Source organism: Anopheles merus, chromosome 3R (genome assembly GCF_017562075.2).
Source record: "Anopheles merus strain MAF chromosome 3R, AmerM5.1, whole genome shotgun sequence".
Taxonomy (NCBI): Eukaryota; Metazoa; Arthropoda; class Insecta; order Diptera; family Culicidae; genus Anopheles; species Anopheles merus.
Window position 1 is genome coordinate 19,867,798 of NC_054084.1, and position 20,963 is coordinate 19,888,760.

General features: G+C 42.6%; 2 protein-coding genes across 2 annotated transcripts in view; one reads left to right on the forward strand and one right to left on the reverse strand.

Moving 5' to 3' along the window:
- Window positions 1-4,313: 4,313 nt before the first annotated feature.
- LOC121597085 (MAGE-like protein 2) lies at window positions 4,314-5,131 on the reverse strand. The gene is made up of 2 exons (XM_041922598.1): window positions 5,049-5,131; window positions 4,314-4,963 (listed from the first exon to the last, which is right to left on the reverse strand). The coding sequence occupies exons 1-2, from the start codon at window positions 5,052-5,054 to the stop codon at window positions 4,472-4,474; spliced, it is 498 nt and encodes a 165-aa protein (XP_041778532.1). The 5' UTR covers window positions 5,055-5,131; the 3' UTR covers window positions 4,314-4,471.
- Window positions 5,132-5,525: 394 nt separating this feature from the next.
- Window positions 5,526-20,963, forward strand: part of LOC121595512 — a 28,366-nt gene continuing 12,928 nt past the window's right edge. Inside the window, exons 1-2 of the mRNA XM_041919545.1 lie at window positions 5,526-5,604; window positions 16,202-17,286. Of these exons, the coding sequence (XP_041775479.1) occupies window positions 5,536-5,604; window positions 16,202-17,286 (1,154 nt within the window). The 5' untranslated portion in view covers window positions 5,526-5,535. The remainder of the gene's footprint in view (window positions 5,605-16,201; window positions 17,287-20,963) is intronic.

Consider the following 20,963-nt stretch of genomic DNA (forward strand, 5'->3'; position numbering starts at 1 on the left):
AAATTCAAGACTGAGATGTTTCATCAGACCGTTTTCATTATGTAATTTATAAGAATTACCCAAATAAACAAAGTATTTCCTCTGTCTACACCTCGATCTCTCTCTCTCTCTCTCTCTCTCCCTCTCTCTCTATCTCTCTCTCACTCTCTCTTTATCTCTCTCTTTCTTTCTTTCTCTCTTCTCCATCGTCACCTCAACTTTCTTCCAATACGGATGAAGCTTTAAAGCCCGCCTACTATGCCTCTGAATGCCATCGTCATAGTAAACGTCACTATCAAGCGGTCACTGCACGATCGTGTATGCCTGTAGAAGGTGTGCGATGGTTGCAGCAGTCCGTGCCCTTTTTGAAAAACCCAACGGTCCTTCATCACGGAGAAGGGAGCAAAGCAATGGGCAATGGTTGAAATGATTTGCGATGCTGAGGTCCTGCAGCTTTGGCTACAGGAGGCGAACGCCGCTTGCTCGTTGACAGGATTTGTGTAAAGATTTTTTACGATCCGGCGTTTTTGTGCATGTAGTTATAATCAAACCTGCCTCGTCCTTTCCCTTTCTCGGCAAGCTTTGTTGTATAGATGTGTCCGTGCGCTTGTGTCATTCCATAGAACGGCTTCTTGCTGCAGCTTCCAGCGCGGTGGCAAGGGGGGGGCGAAAACTTTTCCTACCACCCAGCCCCAATAGATGGGAATGGATGTGTGTCTGGTATTGTTTTCTCGTGTTTTGTGGTGAGCGATTTTTATGCACACTCCTCACGAAATTCCACAGCCCTTGTTCGCACAACCAGGAGCGCCAGGAACGCTCTAGACCGGCGGGCGGTGGGCAAAGTGGGGCCCGCTTTTTGTTTTTGTGTGGTTACGTTATTAGATTTTACCATAGCTTCTGCTCTGGTAGATCGGTTTCATTTCTTCACCCCTGCTCCCTCTCCTCCTCCTAGTCTACCGCCACCAATAATGCCTTCCCAGGAATATGCTTTACACCTTCCCGCGCAGCCCCGAACCGTTGGCCACTGTTGCATTCCCCGTGCCAGAGACGCTCGCCATTCATTCGCGTATAAATTATGGATGCATTGTTCGTGAGGGAAATAAAACTGTAAAAAAGAGAAGGAGAAGGAGGAGGACGAGTTTGGGTGGATGGAAATTTTCGCCCGCACTCATAAATATGTGGCACCAACAAGGGAAGAAAAGCGGTGCCTGGGAAACACTGGAAAGAACGATTCATTGCCAGCGAAAGGACGGCAAACACAGGAACGCACACACACACATACACAGCCATACCATCACCATTGCTAGAACACGTGGCAGAAGAAGCGCGAAAGGTGCAGCTGCACTGGAGGAAACCTGACACCAGGAGGGCCAAAGGGCGGTGGAAGGAGCGAGCGTTTGGGTGAAGGTTTTTGAAAGAAAAGCGCAAATACCAACCGAAAGCTTACTGTAGCGATACACAAAAACGATGCCTCCGTTTCCCCCTTTTGCCGAAACCCACACCTGGCCGGGGCAGGGCCTTGCTTCGAGACTTTCGAGCGAGATTTTTATTGTTGCACTTTCGCACATTGCCCCACCCGTGCGCGGAACGAGCGCGCTTGCACCAGCTGGCAGAAAGATATTTCAAAAACATGAAACGAACCGGGCTCCGAAAAAACAAAACAACCACACACGCGAAGCAAAAAAGAGAGAGAGAGTGAGAGAAAACAAAAAGAAACAAAGCGCGTGCAGCATGATTTGAAATTTGAATTTATGGGTCGCGCACAAGAACTGCGTTCCCAATTTTTTTTCCGCCCGCTTCGCTGGTGCAAATATTCAATGAAACGAAGCATCCCGAGCACTGGGAGCAAAACGTGGAAAGAAAAGGGCAAAGCAAGATAGAGAGATATGGGAGGCCTGTCGGGCTCTTAATTTTTGTTTACCTCACAATTTTGCCCTTTGCGTTCCAATGGACGGCTTCGTTCTGCATTTGTTCGCGCGAGCGCGCGCGCTGTTCAAAAGCCACCGTTCAAATGCAGCGTAAGAAAATGTCAACTTTTTAAGTTTAAATTTAATAAAATGCTCCCTGCTCCCGCCCCGGAAGCGCCTGAATCGGAACCGGTACACTAGGTAGCGCTTTGTGTTGCTGCAATTTTTTGCTCCACTGAATGTTATTCTACCGTGCAATTTAATTCTTTTATCACAAACAACAACGCAAAGAATGCACGCTCATTACCTGGCGTGGGGGGGGGGGGGGGGGGGGAGGGTGGTGTAAATCCGAGGGGCAAGAAAGGCAATAAATTACTCACTCTTGCTGCTGTTGCACCGGACGGAGAAGTGATCGTTCGGTGCAACCGGTAGATGGCGCTGCGCTACCGTCAAGAGGTCAGCGTGATTCCGAGGCTCATGGAGACGCCTGGTTGCTAGCGGCGCGGCGGTTCGTAAAACATAACAAGATGAAAGTTTTTTTTATAATCGCATTATATGAAAATGCTTTGTAAACAATTTCGATGAGCTTGTTAGTCTTGTTTTGAGTTGATGGGAAATTATTACCATTGCCCAGAATTATACCTCTTGGCTGTCCCAATGCTTTAATGAGTGATTTACGCATTTATGAAAGCGTATACCATTCAACGCAAAAGATAATTTTACATAAAAAACTGGAAAGTGCTTACACAAAATTAAATTTAAAAAAGTATTATTATAAACATAAAGAGTACTATTATAAGCCAGAGTTTAAATCTCAATCAAAGAGGCAGTGATCTAAGCCATTGTCATAGTTCATATAAAATTGTGATCAAGTTTCATGTAACAAGAATCGTTGCCATATTGTGCGCTAAACTGAGCACGAAATTCTTAAACTAAACAAACAATTTGATCAAACTACTCCAACTACCGATTCGCTTTGATTGAGTGGGAGGAACTTGTTGATTACTATTATTTTTACTATGGTTGGCATGCTTTTTGTTCTTTAGTTGACCGACAATGTAACTAACACGCACGCTTTTGTATGGTAAAAATGCCAAAAATAACCAAAAAAAATTGCTGGAAGCTTAGCTTTTACAAAACATGTATATGTATCAATAGAAAAACGTTTAAAATTGAAAGACCAAAGTTCAATAGCAGGTCAGAAATTAGTAAATTAAGATTTTATATAGCTTTAGGTTGTATCAAGTTGTAACGAATTTAGAATAAAATTATGACAGAAACATATTACAGAAAAGTGATTATCATACTAATATCTAGGCATAAAAGAAGCATTCTACACCAGATCCATAAATTACGACATGTTTCTATAAATTACGACATCTGTCCAATGTCTTCTTCTTCTCTGGCTCAACAACCGTTGCCGGTCAAGGCCTGCCTGTACCACACTTCTTGTGGGTTTGGCTTTCAGTGACTTATTGATCCCCCCATAGAAGGATAGTCAGTCCTACGTATGAGGGCACGGTCTATTCGGGGTTTGAACCCACGACGGGCATGTTGTTAAGTCGCACGACTGTACCACGAGACCGGCATCTGTCCAATGTACCTTGACAAATATTCATTTGACTGTTAGGGAAACCAAGGATTCATACGAAGTCCTCAGTAGCAGTTTCTCGCTTCCTGCCAATGTTTATACCAATGTCCATTCATCATGGCGACCCAAATTCAGAGCAAAAATCCATCTACAGAATATGTAACCATTCTTTGGCGTCTACGGTTTTGGGTGTAGTGAACTATATGAACTAGTGTTCTTATTTTGGCATAATAATAATCATGATCATTTTATTTAAACAATCCTTTAACATGCTTAATAAGATGCAATCAAGACATGAAACCGATCTAGAATACATCAATAATGTATAAAAATTGGCTATCAATTGCTTTTTTGTATATTTATTGCTATATAATTACAATAAATGAACAAATCAATAAAAACTACAAATATACACAAATAAATAATCAAATGTATTAATAATTATAAAGAATCTAAGGAAGAAAACAGTGGTCTTATCTTTAAGAATTCTTCTATAATATTACAAAGGAAAAAAATATCCCGAGAAGATTAGATAAATAAATTAAAATAAAAGAGAGGAAGTATTACAATAAATGTAATGATTATCTTACCTTATATTTGCAAGAATTAAGATGCAAAAGGACAAGGTTAACATTACAATAATATTCGTAAATTAACGTCAAATAGCTCGAGTAGAAGGAAAATATATTCAAAACATCAGAAAAAACATATCTTTTTGAATGATTTGTTTACGTAAACATTCTTCATTTCCTTGTTTGTATTAGATTGCCTGAGATTTCGGAAAGTATTAAACCCAGTAATACAACTCAGACATCATTTTAATATATTGTCCCGACGACATTCATCGCCATGACTGACTGTTTGGTGCTGCACACAGACACCACTGTTTATTCCTCTTCGCCCTCACATCAACGACCCGCCAAACACCGATCACTTATATCACACCTTAAAAACGGTGCCACCACGATCGATCCTTCTCCTTCCTGCTAACTGCTTAGTGATGGTGCTTCTTCACCTTCTTAATGTGCACACTGACCGGGACTGGCTTCTCGATGTAGACTGGCTTCTTCACGTACACCGGGTACGGCTTCTCCACATGGACCGGGTACGGCTTGGGCACCTCCACGTACTCCTTGTGCACAACCGGCACCTCGTACGGGACCTTCACCTCCACCGGCACCGGACGATCAACGTGCACCGGCACCTTCTTCTCCACGTACACCGGCACCTTCTTCTCGATGATGACCGGGACCTTCTTCTCGACGTGCACCGGGTACGGGATCTTTACCGGCACCGGCACGTGCTTCTCCACCTCGACCGGGTACGGGACGGGCACTTTCTTCGTGATGGTGACGTGCTTCACGTGATGATGATCTGATCGGCTCTCCAGCTCGCTCAGGCCACGCTTCTCGATGGTTTTCTCGCTCGAGTCTGGAACGGGGACTGCTGCCACCAGCGCAACCACGATCGAAAGCACAATAAACGTCTGCAAAAATCGTGTGTGAAAGGGTGAAATTATGTAGTGCACAAGGCTCAGAAGCTTTCACTTTGATATCCGTGCTCTGCCTTACCTTCATGATTGAACGTTTGGGTAGTAGGTTTGGTTTGGGTGCAAAGACTGGTGCGAGTAGCTTACTGCTGAACAGATCGCAACTAACTGATGTCTTTACCGGTGGCCCGCCCGTACTTTATATACGTTTGTGCACATTGTTCGTCTCACTGCCGAGCCCGAGCAGGGCCAAAAGCAAACCTAATGAGTGCGCCAAATCGCCCCCGAAAACAGCCGCCCGAACCGACCGGCCGACCCGCTACAATTCAAATCGGCCCCGTTCACGGTTTCAGGCCCCCCTTTTTCCCGAGCCCCGTGCACCCCAACATGATACACGTATGACATACACACCTCACTGTGTACCAATCCCTTCGCCCTTCCCTTCTTGCTCCTCCCTCTTCAAACGATCGTTAGCAGTGCGAGAAATGTGCAGCTCACTGCTCGAAACTAATGCCGATTGCGTCACAGTGTGCGGCGAACTAAAAGCCACCGCAAAAGCAACCGTTCGAATGTTGCCGGTTTGTTCTGCAGTTCTTTTTTTGTTTTGGTCTGGGGGAGAGCTCTGTCCATCTTTGAAGGTAGGTTTTTATTGCATTTTCAAGCAGCTAAACGCTCCAGTTACAGCTACGCATCGTCTCGGTTTGCCAATGCTGCATTTGCCCGGTCAGTGTGAGTGAGTGTTTGGCTTGCTTTGGCGAAGCGGAGGACGAACGTTCGCGTGTGTTGACCCTTTATCGTGAAGAAGGAGCCGTGTGCCATCTTGCAAAACAAACACTTTGCTGCTGTGATAATAACCCGTCACAACATCGTGATAACCACGCGCGTACAGCCAGGTCGGCTTGCTTCAGTTGTAGTGACCTCGGGGCAGCGCTTTACGCTTTACCAACCAAGGTGTATAAAAGTTAAGCTTAACAGCAAAGAGCAGTGGACGCCGACAGTAATCCATTTCGTAGACAGGCGACATGCGACACGGGTCGTTGCGTCTTGAGCGGGCGATTTTTTTTTTTCGTTCAGACGATGCTTTGTATTGTTGTGCGATTTTGGATTGATGTTTGCATCATGAAAGTGAAATGTAGCGAGACACGTCGAAGAATGTGCGCAACGGTCGGGAAAGTCGCCGGCCGGAACACGCAGGAAGTGTTCGTGAAATGTTGTGCCTCAGCATCAGCGCCAGAGGGTGGATGTTTTTATGAGACGGAGTGAATTGTTTCGTTTGATAGTGAGTGCATTGCGTTAACCGCATCCTCTGTGCGAGGTCATCAGATGATAAATACTGATCTTCAACATTCAAACAGCATAATAAAAAGATAGGTTGTGTTTTTTCATGAACAGCACAAGCACAATGTTGTAAAACATGTGACATTGAAATAAACTATTACACTTTTAGGCAATCACCAAATCAATTCAATGAATGTTGAGCGGTGAGATGGATCAACCACGAATCATCGAGGTTCAATTTCCATCGCGACATAACCTCGGTGACATTATTGACCGTGATTCCTGATATTTGTTCAATAATGATGCTTCGTCCAACGCCTGTCCTTGAAAAACGTTGGTAGACCAAGTTGAAAGTTTAACCAAGAGATGAAGAAACACCTATGAATTAATTTGAAATTGCAATATTACTTTTTTACAGACTTTTCAAGCGCTTAACACTGGAAAAAGAGGCAAACCATGCACCAATGGATCCTGGAATTATATTTGTGATCTGCTATTAGATGATTCATTCCATATGGGATCAACAAAAGCATACCCTTATAAACTACATCTGTAGAAAATTGTAAATCGAGCAATAGCAAAAGCGACAGCAATAAGAAATAAGAAATAATGATCAAATAAAGGTTGTCGCAGATCAGACGCTGTGATTGACATGATATGATAGTGTGTAATGTGGATGAAATAATAATAAACTATAATTGAAAAAATGGAACACCACTATTTAAATGCCTAAAAGAACTTAGTAAACTACGAAGCCTAGGATAGATCAGTTTTACTGCGCCGATCATAGAATCATCGTGAGTACAAACATATTATGAAATGTAAATAGATGCCACCTGAAACAGGGGAAAGGTGGTCATCAAAGAAGACCTTAACAACGGAGTTTTAAAATGTTCTGCAGATATAAGATCGCTTCAGATCTTTTTATCTTTCATAACATCGCCATAGCACGATATTTTGATGACTGTATTGACCTTCTTCCTCTCTGGCACAACAACCGCTGTCGTTAAAATTATCCAATTTTTGAATTTCTTTAATGTTCTTAATGCATTATGCATTGAATTTGTGCAAAAGATACCTGTTTTATAACAAAAAACTTTAAATGAAAAACTTTGTGGTGATATTTTTCAACCCTCGAACCGGTAGTGTAAACTAATTTTCCATAGGAATCCGCTATACGCGAAAACTCGAGATACGCTATTGCGTTCCGTCCCGTACGATAGCGTATATCGGATAATGACTGTATATACGTTATTTATTATTTACCCAAAGACCAAAGACCAAAGACCAGAGACCAAACCAAGGGCAACATTATAAAATAGATATTCGGTTAAAGCATTAAATAAAAAAAATAAAATACAAACATTCTAAACTTGTTTTTAATGGCAAATTAATAATTGATTGTACTGCATTAAACGTGTTTTGATTTCTTTTATTTTCTCAAATTTCGTTTGATATCTATCTGTATAAATTCGCCTGATCGAACATGGTGAGAGAAAGATAAACAGCAATAGAGAAAGGAGACAAAATTCACCCTGGCAACGAATAGCAACAGGGGAGAGCAAAATCTAGAGCATGTATGGTGCATTTGAGAGAGTTGGTGAGAAGTATGGCGATGTGACGAGCATTACATTTTCATAGCCAAAATTAATCGACTTAAAAAACAAACGTGTAAAAACTAATCGTGCCAAGGAGTTAAAATCGCTCTAAACTCTTTTAAGAAATCGAATACAATGTAATCCCGAAATTCCGAGAAAGATTAGGCAAATTTTTTTTCTACACTGGCAACTTTTCAGTACTCTGTCGAGCTCTTGTCAAAATTGTATGGAATTTACGGTTCGATGAATTCAAAGATTGATGAGATCAACCTTCCACCACTTGTACCGGTATGGGGCTAGTAAGGAGTTCAACATGTTTGAAGTAGTAGTTCGAACTAATTCCGACCCGTGGTAAGAGTATCAAGCCGCGTGAAACTTGGTACCAACTCTCAGTAAGCCTCTCAGGTACCAACTCTCAGGCGATGACAGTAGTGACATACAGTGACCGTTAAAAATGTATGAAAGAACAATTATAAAGCTCAACTCCACAACGAAAAGGCTCACCTGTTTGTAGGAACCTCAACATGTGACATTCATTTTCTCAAATTCAAAGCAGCTCACATCCAAAAGTTCCTTTTGTCAGTTTCTAAAACTTGTCAGAGCGCCATTCTATTTAAAAAATGTTAACTACTTCATTTCATAGTTAACTAACTAAATAAAATAAACCTCAGCAATAAAACCTCGTTTGAATACAAATATACAATACAGAACCAATTATATTCTACAAAAGAGCTGCTACAAAAGATTCAACTCCCATTGGACGTATAATTTATAAATCATAAAAGCAAACACACGGAAACTCAAGAACCCAGCTCGCTTAATGTGCGGCGAAGAATTTCAATCAGCCTAAACCATCCGCCTCCCCCACAATGTCTAGGCCTGCCTTAATTGACCCTTGACCCTCATCACTCATCGGCCAATTTTTGCCGGCGCGGAACATGGTCCGTCATCAAAAAAAGGGGGGAGCTACCACCCGTCGATTGACAGCACAGAAACACCGGTTGAAGCTTCCGTTTGCTCACGATTTCCCCGACCGGATACACACACCTACAGACACAAACGCACCGATCGGGACGGTAACAATGGAAAGGGAAACATGCAAAGTTGGTACGGTTTGGTACGGCCATCCCACCTGCCGTGCAGCAGCAGGTTTCCATTTCTCTTTTTTAATTTCTTTTATTTTCTTTACAACTTTATTGCTGTTTTAGTTATTCTTTTCAAAGTGCCTACTCGCTCGCGGTAAGGCAAGAAAACAGCAGCCGCCGTTTCAAAGTTGATAGCACCGGTTGTTTATTTTTCTCCTTTCTACTTCTCCTTCCGCAATTATAATAAATGGCGGGTCCGCCCAGGGGATGGAATTGAAATTCCAGATTTCAAATATGGTTCATTGTTTTCCTTCGCTCCGCAGCTCCTTTCAACGATCCTTCAGAAGTAGCAGCACGCTTCAAGAACGTCCTTCTAGTGATCGCGCGTTTAATTTCACCTCACTCGCAAGGGGTTCTGCTGTCGGTTCGGGACTGAAGGAAACATTGTTCCGCCCAGTGGAAACACCTTCTTTTTCCTAGTATTTTTTTCCCTGCTCTTCTAAGAACACTCCAGGGCATGGTAAGCTGGTTAACACCCTCGGATCGTCAGGCACTTGTTGGTGCGTATTGCTTTCTCCACCATTCCTAGCGCCCTCTGCTGCAGCTAATCGAACCGAAATTAATTACACGTCTTACCGTGAATCGATATTGCCCGCATTTGGAGACCGTCTTTTCGGTGAGCCTAACGAAAAAAAAAAACGATCCCCGGCCACCCCGCAGTGATAATTTTAGACGTTCTAATGCCTTTGTTTAGCAATTTCCAGTGGGATTGATTATCTAGTGCTATTGAGCAAAAACAAAAGAAGGTGTTTCGGGGTTGGGCCATACCTCGTGGGCTCGAGCGTGTATTATTTCGGGCCCTTTTTTCCACGAAATCTTACACAACCTGCCCCGGCCCTGTCCGAAAAATCTCGGATGATTGTGTCTCATCCGATCCGCCCAATGGTGGTGCGTAAGGAAAAACACCCCTCAACATGATTAGTCTAATCGTATCGGAATCGGTGCTTCAGCGCCCAATAGCGGTGATGCAATCAATTCCGTCGGGGTTTAAATTGTCATGCAACCGTAACCAAATGGTTTTCACGGTTTTGCAGCATGGCGCGATTCGGCCCATCCATCCGACGACGCGCAAAGGTCCAGCGGGGCCCGATTCAGTACGCAGCACGCCCAAGATCAAACGCCGTGGTCCGGCTGTGTGGTTATGGTTTTGTGATAAATAATTAACTATCCCTGAGATAGGGTTCGGGTGGGCTCTCATCGAGGCGGAGGGGGTGAGAGTTTTGAGTGTATTGTTTGCATTATTCATTACAATACGTCAAATCAGCTGAATCGTCCGCGTGCTTACCTGCGCGCTAGTGTGGGCTAAAAAGATAAAAGTGTAGAAATGCAAATACGATGCGCGTTTTGGTTGGTGGCAGTGAATGAAATGGATTTGATTGCTCTTATCAGGCACTTAATTTTCATTTTGGGGAATTCGATGCTCCGTTTGACTTGGTTTGAGACATTTGTTTTGGTAAATTGTTTCTAATTTATTTTATTAACGAGCTGCTGAAGAGACATTGTGCATGAGAATTATGATTTTAAGTTTAGTTTTGAATATTCTCTTTCCGTGAAAATTGGCTTTCTTCATGATGGCATTTGTTTAATACAGATAATTTTAAGTAAAATGAAGCAGCACTTAACTATTTCATTTTTTTAATTTAAGTGTCCATAATAAAGAGCTATTAAACATTTAAAAGGCTAAGACAATATGCACTAGTAAAATATTATAAGCTAAAAACTAGACTAAATATATATAAAAGAAAATGAATACACATTGAAAATGAATTAAACATAAATTATGATACGCGCTATGCGTTCTACTTGTGACAAGAGCATAAACTCGTTTCTTTTATATTTTTAAAGCATTTTTGAAAAAGCTACTGGTCCACTGAATTCTTATTACTTGGTTATTAAAAGTGTTTGCATTACTCCATTGAATAAATTAGAATATACTATGGAATGCTTAATATCTTCTTTTCAACCGTAATGATTAACGTTATCTTGCCGACTTCCTTTTTGTATTATAACAAGCAAACGGATAGAAAAGGTTGAAATTCAGAAAGATGATCTTGTCCAGCCTTACGCGGCTATCTATTCTTATGATCAATGCAATTGAAATTTAAACAGCTAAATCGAACACAAAAGTACGAACCTAAGCAATATGTATAAGAAACACGAACAACTTATTATTACATATGCTTCTCAAACATTAACTTCAATTGATATCTTAAACACCAAGTAGCAAGACGGTCACTTACAAAACTGGATACTTGAACCAGTGTGGCACTAGTGCATGTATTCGTACCTATCTCGTGCCACTCAAGTGCTCTTTTCGGTTACAAGCCTCTTCTCAAAATTTTAATTACCAGCTTTTTCGGGGCAACATCGGGTTAGGTATCAGCTTGCTTCATAGTTACGTTTTAGACATATTTACTCCAAAAAAAGGCCAGCCACTCTTACCCGTAACAGTGAATCCAATTGTATGTTTTATATGTTAAATTTAATGATCATAGTAAAAATTATATTTAATATTTACTGTAGAAAAATGATTATTCTTAACTGACTTGACGAATAAAGTGTTGATTTTTTGTTTCCAAAGTTGTGAATCGAATTACGGACAGTTTCAAACTTGCCGTAATTCATCATATTATTTTTGAATTTCTTCATCTCCAGTTCCTGGCCATGTCGCTATTTAGTTTTTACATGATTGCCATGATGTACTAGAATCATGAAACAATGTGTCTGTCTTTTATTAGTACCTGATGCAACGGTAAATAAATATATTCTTTTGGTTAGTATTCACAACCGGAGGCACTCTTAGCAGTTTTGCTTCAAATCGACTATATCAATAATTTCTTATATTCTATTACAGATGTGTTGACCGAATCTTTGATAGAAGTGAATACCAGCGTGAAACTAAGTCAGGTTTATCATATTGTACTCTGATTTTGCCAAAAACAAATTTTAAATTGGAGACATTTAAAGAAAATGGTCAAGAATTGCATAAAAAATAATTGTTTAGAAAATTATAATGACAAAACGACACATTATTCGAAAATAGATGTGACACGTGTGTGAGAACGTGAAGATTTTTTACGAAATTTTGGGGTTGTCCGCCATTCGAATCAAAACGTCCGTAATTAGAAACATGAGCTTGAAACTATCCGGAAAATGAGACAAAATGTCGTTGCAATTTCACGATTTTTTGGCAATGTTTCTAGTAAAATTATTGAAAATCTTCATTTGTTTCTCAAGTCAGATTTTCAGATACGGAGGTTTGACGTTTAAATTTGAATTAGTAAGGAAATATAACATGCCAAAAATGCCTTCGATGCCAACACGGTAATTGTTTTGATAAGTTATTTCACTTGATTGAAATATTACAGGGTTTCCCAAGATTTATTGGTTGGTTCCCATAAATGTTTGATTGACTCCCATATTTTTTTGGTGCGTTTCCACGATTATTCGTCCTTTTCCCAGAATTTTTTGGTCCAATTCTGTTGATATCCAATCAAACGATACCAATAAATGATGGGAATTTACCAATAAATCGAGGAAAACCCTGTATACAACTCTATTTAACTTTGCAGTTCTGCAGTCAAATATTGCGTTCAAAATATCACAGAATATTGCTATCTCTTCGAAATAAAAATAATTTAACTAGTTTTACGAAAAAGACAACTAGAAATATGACGACAAGGCAACGACTGTACAAATCGGATGTAATTATTATTGCAACAATTAAAGACACTACGCTTCATATACTATGTATGCTTTGCAATACGGTTTGAGCTTCAATCTTCAAGCGACCGGTTACCGTCTCATTACAATCCCACGCTACACCCACCTTGCACTAACAAGCAGTCAGAAATCACCGCACCGGCCAAAACCCGCTTACCGGCGCCTCAAAACATCATCGACAGGCCCTGTAATAGGATATTGTTTTATGAGCTCCATAAATTATCGCTAACGTACATTCAATTATTTCCGGATGTCAGTTCGCTTTTTTGACTCCCAACCAGCCAGCCAACTAGCCAGCTTTCCTCAACCCTAATCGGACCGCCTGACCGCATGCAAACACCCCTTTGCCGCTACGCTGCTGGCCACGTTTGCATCTCTTATCGCACGCCCACCATCGGTCAGCTCCGATACCGATCGCAAAACCGACACTGCCCACTGGCACCTTCTTATCCTTATCCTTCTGGTGGGTGCCGTCCAGTTCCGGATCGTTTGCCATTTGGGCCACCGGGCAAAATTGTTTCCTCTCGCCAATTTATTGCACCTCGAACGGATATCCTGTCTTGCTGGCATCCCCAGATCCCGTTTTCTATCGGTGTCCAGATGCGAAAGGTGTCCGGCCATGGTCTGGTGGGCGACCATCTTGAGCTGGTCATGCGGCAAACGATGGGCAATGAATTACTCAACCAGAGTGTCACAGATCCACATGCTTAAAGCTGCTTTGGCGAGATTTTGCATGATTGTCTTAAAGGATAATGAGTGTACAGGAGTTTTAGGAGCTGTATAATTATATTTGTATTAAAATGAATTGAATATCCAGCAAAATTTACTATCAACAAAGGACTTTATTCTGATCCTTCCTTTCAAGCGACTAATTAAGCGACTAGCAACACATGTTTCCATCAAACATTGAAAAAGCAAATAAAAGCTAACAATTTATTCTAAACTCCACTGAACAAACGATCGACTCGGTAATAAGCTTACACTTCATTCGAACGCATTTAGGCATACCAGCTTTTGCAATAAAGCCATTTTCTCCTGTACTCTCTATTAGCTTGCTATTAAACCAGCACATTTTTTGTACAATCCTTTATGCAAAGCCCCGTAATTTTATTTGATCTCTGACGCATAATTGACACCGCCAATCGCCACCGATGCGTCAATGCGCCCCATAACGAGTGCCCTTTTTTGTGTCCCCTTTTCAGTGCTTTAGCTCATCGCTCCGTAAAGTCAATCGCTTGGAAGCCTACTCAACCGTACGGCACGGAATGGAATTAATCCACATTTGGTTTTGGCAAACGGTGAACAACGGGCATTAATGCCCACAATTGACACACATTTATTGCACAAAAGCGTTCAATTTATCGGCTTATCTATCTGCAGCGACTGGCCGTCCTGGAAAAGCGCTGGTGCCGTTTTCGCCTTACATTGCGTAACCGTAGCCGCATTGCTCACGCTCACTCGCGCTATCAGTGAAGGGTCAGCGCGGTGGCAAATTGAAAGATGGAGAAGAATCGTTTTTATGACAACCTGCAACCTGGCAAAAAAAAATGCCGTTTATCATCTTTGGTCAGACGCAAGATTTGCCATCTTTATTGGCAGCCAATCTCGGCTGTCTCGGGGAGTGATTTCGCGCGGATTGAAAATCAATTTCGCTCCTCGCACTTCGCAGTGGTCACAAAACTATCGAAAAAGCGAACCACCGCACAGTCGCACAATCGGGTAGGGCAGCTCAATCAAGCAAACCGAAACTGATGATCGAACTGCCGTTTGGCCATTTAGCGCGCGAAGACTCACCATTGTGGCAGTGGCAGCAATTAGGAAAGCTTTACGAGGGCCTTTCTTTTATCAACAAACGACATCGCGATCTCCGCATAACCAGCGTGTGCCAATTATTGGCTAATCAGCAGACCGATTGTGGGCTTTTGATTTCCCCCCCTAACAAGCCTCTCTTTGGACGCGTCTTTCTTTCTTGGCAATTTGAAGAGAGTAAACCATATTGTGACAACGCCATTTTCCGCTCCCGGTGGAGAGGATGTGTGCGGAAAAGTGCGGCACAAACACACCTTACACCGCTCGTCGTCTTCTTTTCCGCTGCCCTCGTGGTCACTTTAATAATCGATGAAAAATACATCACTTTTGAGGTCACCCGTAGCCGTTATCGTAACGCACGGTGACAAGCAAACGGGGTGAACATGCCCCATCGCTTGGCTAATTTGTTGTCATCCGTACAGTGTGCGATCTGCCCAAAACATGGGTGAGCGTGCGAGCGTGTTTTCATCATCCCATCCCATGGTCGATCGTACGTGGGGCCGCACCAGGGGAAGGCACGTAAAGATCAGCGAAAGAAAGACACACAGATAAGAGAGTGAATGGATCGCAGCAACCGCTGCAACTGTAAGAGCATGAACGAGACGCAACGAAAACAACCTGCTGCGTATCTTCGCGTTACGCAGAGGAAAACTCTTCTGGCTGTGGCCAGTTTGGCTCGAGGAAAATTTGGGCGCGGTATAAATTGATTACGCTTCACGGTGGGAAGCATCATTCGCTTGTGATCGTTCGTACCATCCCAATCGTGTGAGAGCAGTGTTTCAGAAACTGAGTTTTGCTATATTAGTCATTTGGTGCAGTGTGTTTCTTGCCAACTGCGATCGTGCTCACAACTCGACACAGACAGAAGGTTGAGGATTGAACTCAATTATGAAGGTGCGTTGTGAATTGTGCGTTTGAAAAATTCTGAAGGACATTTGGACTTTTGTGATGATATATTGTGAACATAATTATGAAGATATGATGTGATTTTAGTGTACATTACATGAGGACAGTGTGTTATTGTAAAAATCCTATAAAAATGGATAAGTGGATAAAAATCCTAGAGCTGCTAGGAGTTCTTGAGCATTTCGTGATCCAGAATTAATGTTTGTGAACCGTGTTGCAACGTTGGAGAAATAATCAATTTTCCAGTATTTAGGATCCGTTGTGTGTATTGAGTAATTTAACCATTTTGGTTGAAACCTATGAAAAACTGGATATGGAAATCGATCATTTTACTTTGGGATGTTCGTCCCTTCTTTACTAAAGCTATATGTTATGTAGTTATATTTTTTGAGTCATAGTTCTATTGAAAATAGAACCAGGGCTTGTACAATTCAGAGTAATCATGCTACCAAGATGTCCAGACACGTTTAAAGTACCTAAAAATCGATCAGTGAACCACTTAATAATCAGAATTAAATATATGTTTGCGAATTTTATCCCAATAGGTGGTTTTAGCTCAATTTCCTTTTGATGTATTTACTCCAATCTTTTAAATTTTCTTGTAATGCTCAAGCTACCATCGAAATACCCATAATTTTCTCAAGATATTTTCCCAAAAACTGATTAAAAACTCAAGCCAGTACATCACTGTGAACATATTTGTGAAGTTCTGATTACTAATTAATAATAATCATGTTTTCATCCCAACTGTTTCTCTCCCTTGCCCTTCTTTGCAGACGTTCATTGTGTTGAGTCTGACGGTGGTGACACTGGTGGCCGGTGCCAGCCTGGAAAAGGCCCACTCCACCAAGGAAGCCCAGGATCGCAAGCTGGACGAAAAGAACCATGCCAAGCGTGGTCTGATTGACTACGGCTACGGTTACGCCAAAGAACCCGAGCTGCAGGGAGGCTTCAAACCATCGTTCGGGTACGACATCACCGTCGGTCAGCATCATGTACCACAGTTCAAGACGTACGCTGTCCCCGAGTATCGTCACAACCAGTACGCTCCCCTGTACAAAGAACCGACCGTGTACAACTGGAAGGAGGAAAAGCACACCATCATCACGAAGAAGGTCCCGGTGCCGTACCCGGTGAACGTGGAGAAGCAGGTGGTGATTGAGAAGAAGGTCCCGGTGCACGTGCCGGTGAAGGTGCACGTCCCGTACCGCGTCGAGGTGGAGAAGAAGGTCCCGGTGTACGTGGAGAAGAAGGTGCACGTCGATCGTCCGGTGCCGTACCCGGTGAAGGTGAAGGTGCCGGTGTACCACAAGGTGGAGGTTGAGGTCCCGAAGCCTTACCCAGTGCACATTCCCAAGCCGTACCCGGTGTACATCGAGAAGGAGGTTCATGTGCCGGTCGTCCACCGTGTCGAGGTGGAGAAGCCCTATCCGGTGTACGTGGAGAAGCCGGTGCTGGTGGAGCAGGTGGAGTCGCACGAGTCGCACAGCCACGAGCACAGCCACGAGCATGAGCACAGCCACGAGCAGGTGAGCCACGAGCTGCACAGCCACGAGCAGGTGAGCCATGAGCTGCAGGGACATGAGCTGCAGAGTCATGAGTATAGCAGCCACGAGCAGGAGCATGTCGTCCATCATGACATTCGCCCCGTTGGTGTCAAGTCGACCAACTTCATCTCGGAGCCTATTCACGTGGAAGACCATCACGAGCACCAGTATGGTGAGGAGTCGCAGAAGATCGAGCGCAAGGTGGAAAGCGATCAGAAGGCGGCGGCCACCACCACCACTGGAGCTGCTGCTGCTGCTACTGCCAGCGAACAGAAGAAGGATGCGGAAAAGCCTGCCGATAAGGAGTCGTCGCAGTGATCTTCCTGCGTACAGCTTGTAGTTTAATTAGTGGTAGTAAACAATCATCTTCTTTAGCTCATTGATCTTGCTTGCACAGGGAAGGGAACATAGTACAACATGCTGTCATGTTAGTGCCTCAAACCAGTTGGAGAGCATAGTTTGTATTGTAGCTAAGCGTATTAACCACCAGTCTCTCTAGTCTCGAACGCGGTGTCACTTCTCGCAGAACCTAGAACTGCGAGATGTTTGTCTGTGTCCCTACCAAACACTGTAGCAGCTTACGAATCAAAACCGATTGACCCAGCCCTGTCTGCAAGCTCATCAAAAAGCTCATAGTAAATAAACAAACGAAATGTATGAAAATTGAAACCAACACACTCTGTTTTGCCTTTCGATCGTGGATCATTTTCGCTCTCGATTGTACGCGAAACCGTTTTTGAGCTGATGACCCAGATGTTTGCTTCTCGCGCACGGTCCACGCGCACGAGAGCCGATCGATGATACAACCGCGCTCCACCACGACGCGACGTGTATGCCTATATTGCTCAATAACGCACACTTTTACCCTCGTTACATGGACCGTTGCTTTCGCCCGTTTGGACGCTCGTGGACGGACGACGAGACGTACGTGTACGGCATCCCCCGCGCAACGATCGTTCAATCTCGATCGCTCATTAGCCACGGGGTCCCGAGCCTCGGGGTGGAAATGAGCAGCAAGGCGAATGTAACTCCCAGCCTCCGCTTCAGCTCCAACTCTTCCGCTGCAGCGCAATTTCGTTTCGATTCGTCGCACACAACGACGACGACGGGCCCGCGATGGCGATCATTTGCAACGGGAGCCGAGAAGATCTACACAATGTTGGAGCCCCTTCCTACCGGAGGGGGATGATCGTAAGTATTAAGTAATCTGTTGGCGTGCGTTTTGGAACACGCGGTGTGGGAATAGGAAACTAGGGAGCACGGGGTAGTGAAAGAATCGGTGAAAGAAAATCAAATCAACGAAACGAAAAAAAACTACAGCCCCTTTTTTACGCCGAGACGCAAAACCCCGCAAGATGTAACTGAAACCGAAAGGAGATTAATAATGCTTTCGTGCGCCGTCGTGAACAGTGAAACATAATTTCGTGATTGTTAGCGGTAAATGCTTAAACAAACATGCGGAAGGTATTACTGAAGGGCATGGTTATGCTGGCGAGTTTTTGTGTGTGTGTTTGTGGTGGAATTGACCTACATTGTGTGCGTGTTTTGGCTGTTTATAATTGAACAATAATTGCCACATAATTTATTCAATTAATCTGTAATAAAGCAAAGAAACAGTGGGAAATAAAAGGTAATGATTTTTGATGAATAAAATAATAGGTTGAACAAAACAGGCGAATTGTATGTTGATGAATGATGAGAAAATTGATAAACCCTTAATATTTTTTTGTTAACTATTTCACTAACGAGATTTGTTACGAGATTGTATTAGTATGTACTTTATGCATTTTAATTCATTTCCTGTAAAAAACAACAACGCAGCAAGTATGAATTCTCGTTTCATATGGCTCAAATAGATTTTGTTTGGCCTGTTGTTGACCGAAATTTAAAGACCATATTTTCAAATTCAAAACCAATATAACCAATATTTTTAGCTTAAACAATTAACAGAAGAAAGCTTTCTCTCGGTAATGGAAGAATCCTTCAATAGAAATATATTATAATACCCGTAAAAGCACAAATAATACACTTCAACGCACGACTTGCATTCAGTAGAATATAGAATCCATTAAATACCACTCAACAAAGTCCAAACAAACTTCTACTTTTGACCCCTTTTTGACCACTCTTTGTACGTCTTATATGCCATTTATTTTGTTTGATAGATAACGATCGGTACACTGCTGCCACCGTCAGCACCCATTAGATGCACTTTGCACCTCTTAAGCCAGCGTCCAGTATGCGCGTAGCACGCGTTTCCTATCAATACCCATTCCCATAAGGCCATTTATTAGCTGATGCAGTTGTCCTGACTTCCTGCGAGAGGGAAAATAGTAGGGCACTCACACGCGCAATGCATTTTGGATGCGGTTAAGTGCATTTTATAGATTGGGTTGATTTTACGGGAAGCGCTAGTACGAGTTAGCTCTGAAAATTTGCTTTTCTGATTAATGTAGACGCCTTTGTTCAAGTGAATGTAGATACCATAACTCTATATTAAAATGATAGAGAAATGTGCAGTATATCAGTTTTCATTTTACATTGTAAAAGGATGAACAATTCCACCGAATCCTTAAACCATTGAGTTTATGAAAGTCGAAGCAATCATGTATTATTAAAATTGATTTGAATCCCAAAGAAACCCTCTGCGACAAAAACATGCGATATATTTCGAACTAAGTCTTATAATTTCTCTTTGAACACAATGAGAGCTTGCAGCACAAGAGTGAGTGTGTTGAGCGAATGCTTGAATCGTAATAGACGTAGACAGTATTATTATTTGAACTGAAAAGAAACCCACTGAGAAAGAACTGATCAAAACTTTGAAACGAAATCAGTGCTGTAAATCTGTGCCATTTTCAACCAAAGTCATCAATCCACAAATAGCTTCAAAACAACAGGGATTCAACCAGAATCCGCCACATCCTAACCAATTTAACCCTCACTAATAAACCAACCGGCTAACAAATAGAAAGGTGTGTAAATGAACGACAAAAACAAGCAAACGCCAGCTAAGCCCGCGCGCTGCAAAACACAGGGTGATACGTCAGCCAGCCAGCACGACGTCACCGCCTGCCACGGTACACGGTCGAGCAAATTGCAGCAAATTGAAATTTATTGAAACAGAAAAAAGGGGCTCACCCCAGCTGGCTGGGGTAGGTGTTTGGGGCCATCGGGTGGAACACATAAACGGCACGGCATGCGCTTGGGCGAGTAGTTGGGGAGTTTGTATTTTTTTTGTGCTGTTTCTTCTCTCTTTTTTTATCAACTGTTATTATTATTATTATTACTACTACTATTCCTAATGCTGGTCTCGATAAATTCTCCACCATTTAGAGCCGAACCCGGAACCCGACGCAGCTGTCAATTGCATTGTTTTTGCTGTCAAACGATTTAGTTTTATTCTGAATGATTTTTTAATCGTTTTACGCTTTAAACACACATACCATCGATCTACCTGTACCCATCACACACATACACTCACTTACCTAGTCAGCGACCGAAAAGTCTGTAGTCCTGTACCTAATAGAACCGAGGGTGGGGGTCGAAAAAAAAACGATCGGTTCTTGTGTGCAGTTTGGCGTACGCTGATTGATTTTTATTTCCCATTTCCCGGCTACCGGGCTTCGGTTTTTAGTTTGTTTTATTTTATGCCAAATGATTTCCTGGCCATTTTTTGTACGAGTTTTCTCTCCCTCAACCAACTCCGCACCCATTCGATGGATCTTTTGCCTCATACGACCATCTAGACCACCTCTACTAACCACCTTCCATTTGATCAATCTCATCTCAACCGTTTTGCACTGTTTTGGTGTTTGGTGGTGATGGAAGGTTCGGAAAAGTTCTAATCGCTTGCCCGTACCGTTTCAACCCGCAAGGAGGGGATGAAGGGGGAGATTGGTGAAAGTTCAATCAATCGGAACATTTTGCTTTAATGGCATTTCAACCGTTCGAATACAGTGGATGTGCAGGCTTTACCCGGTTTGGTCTA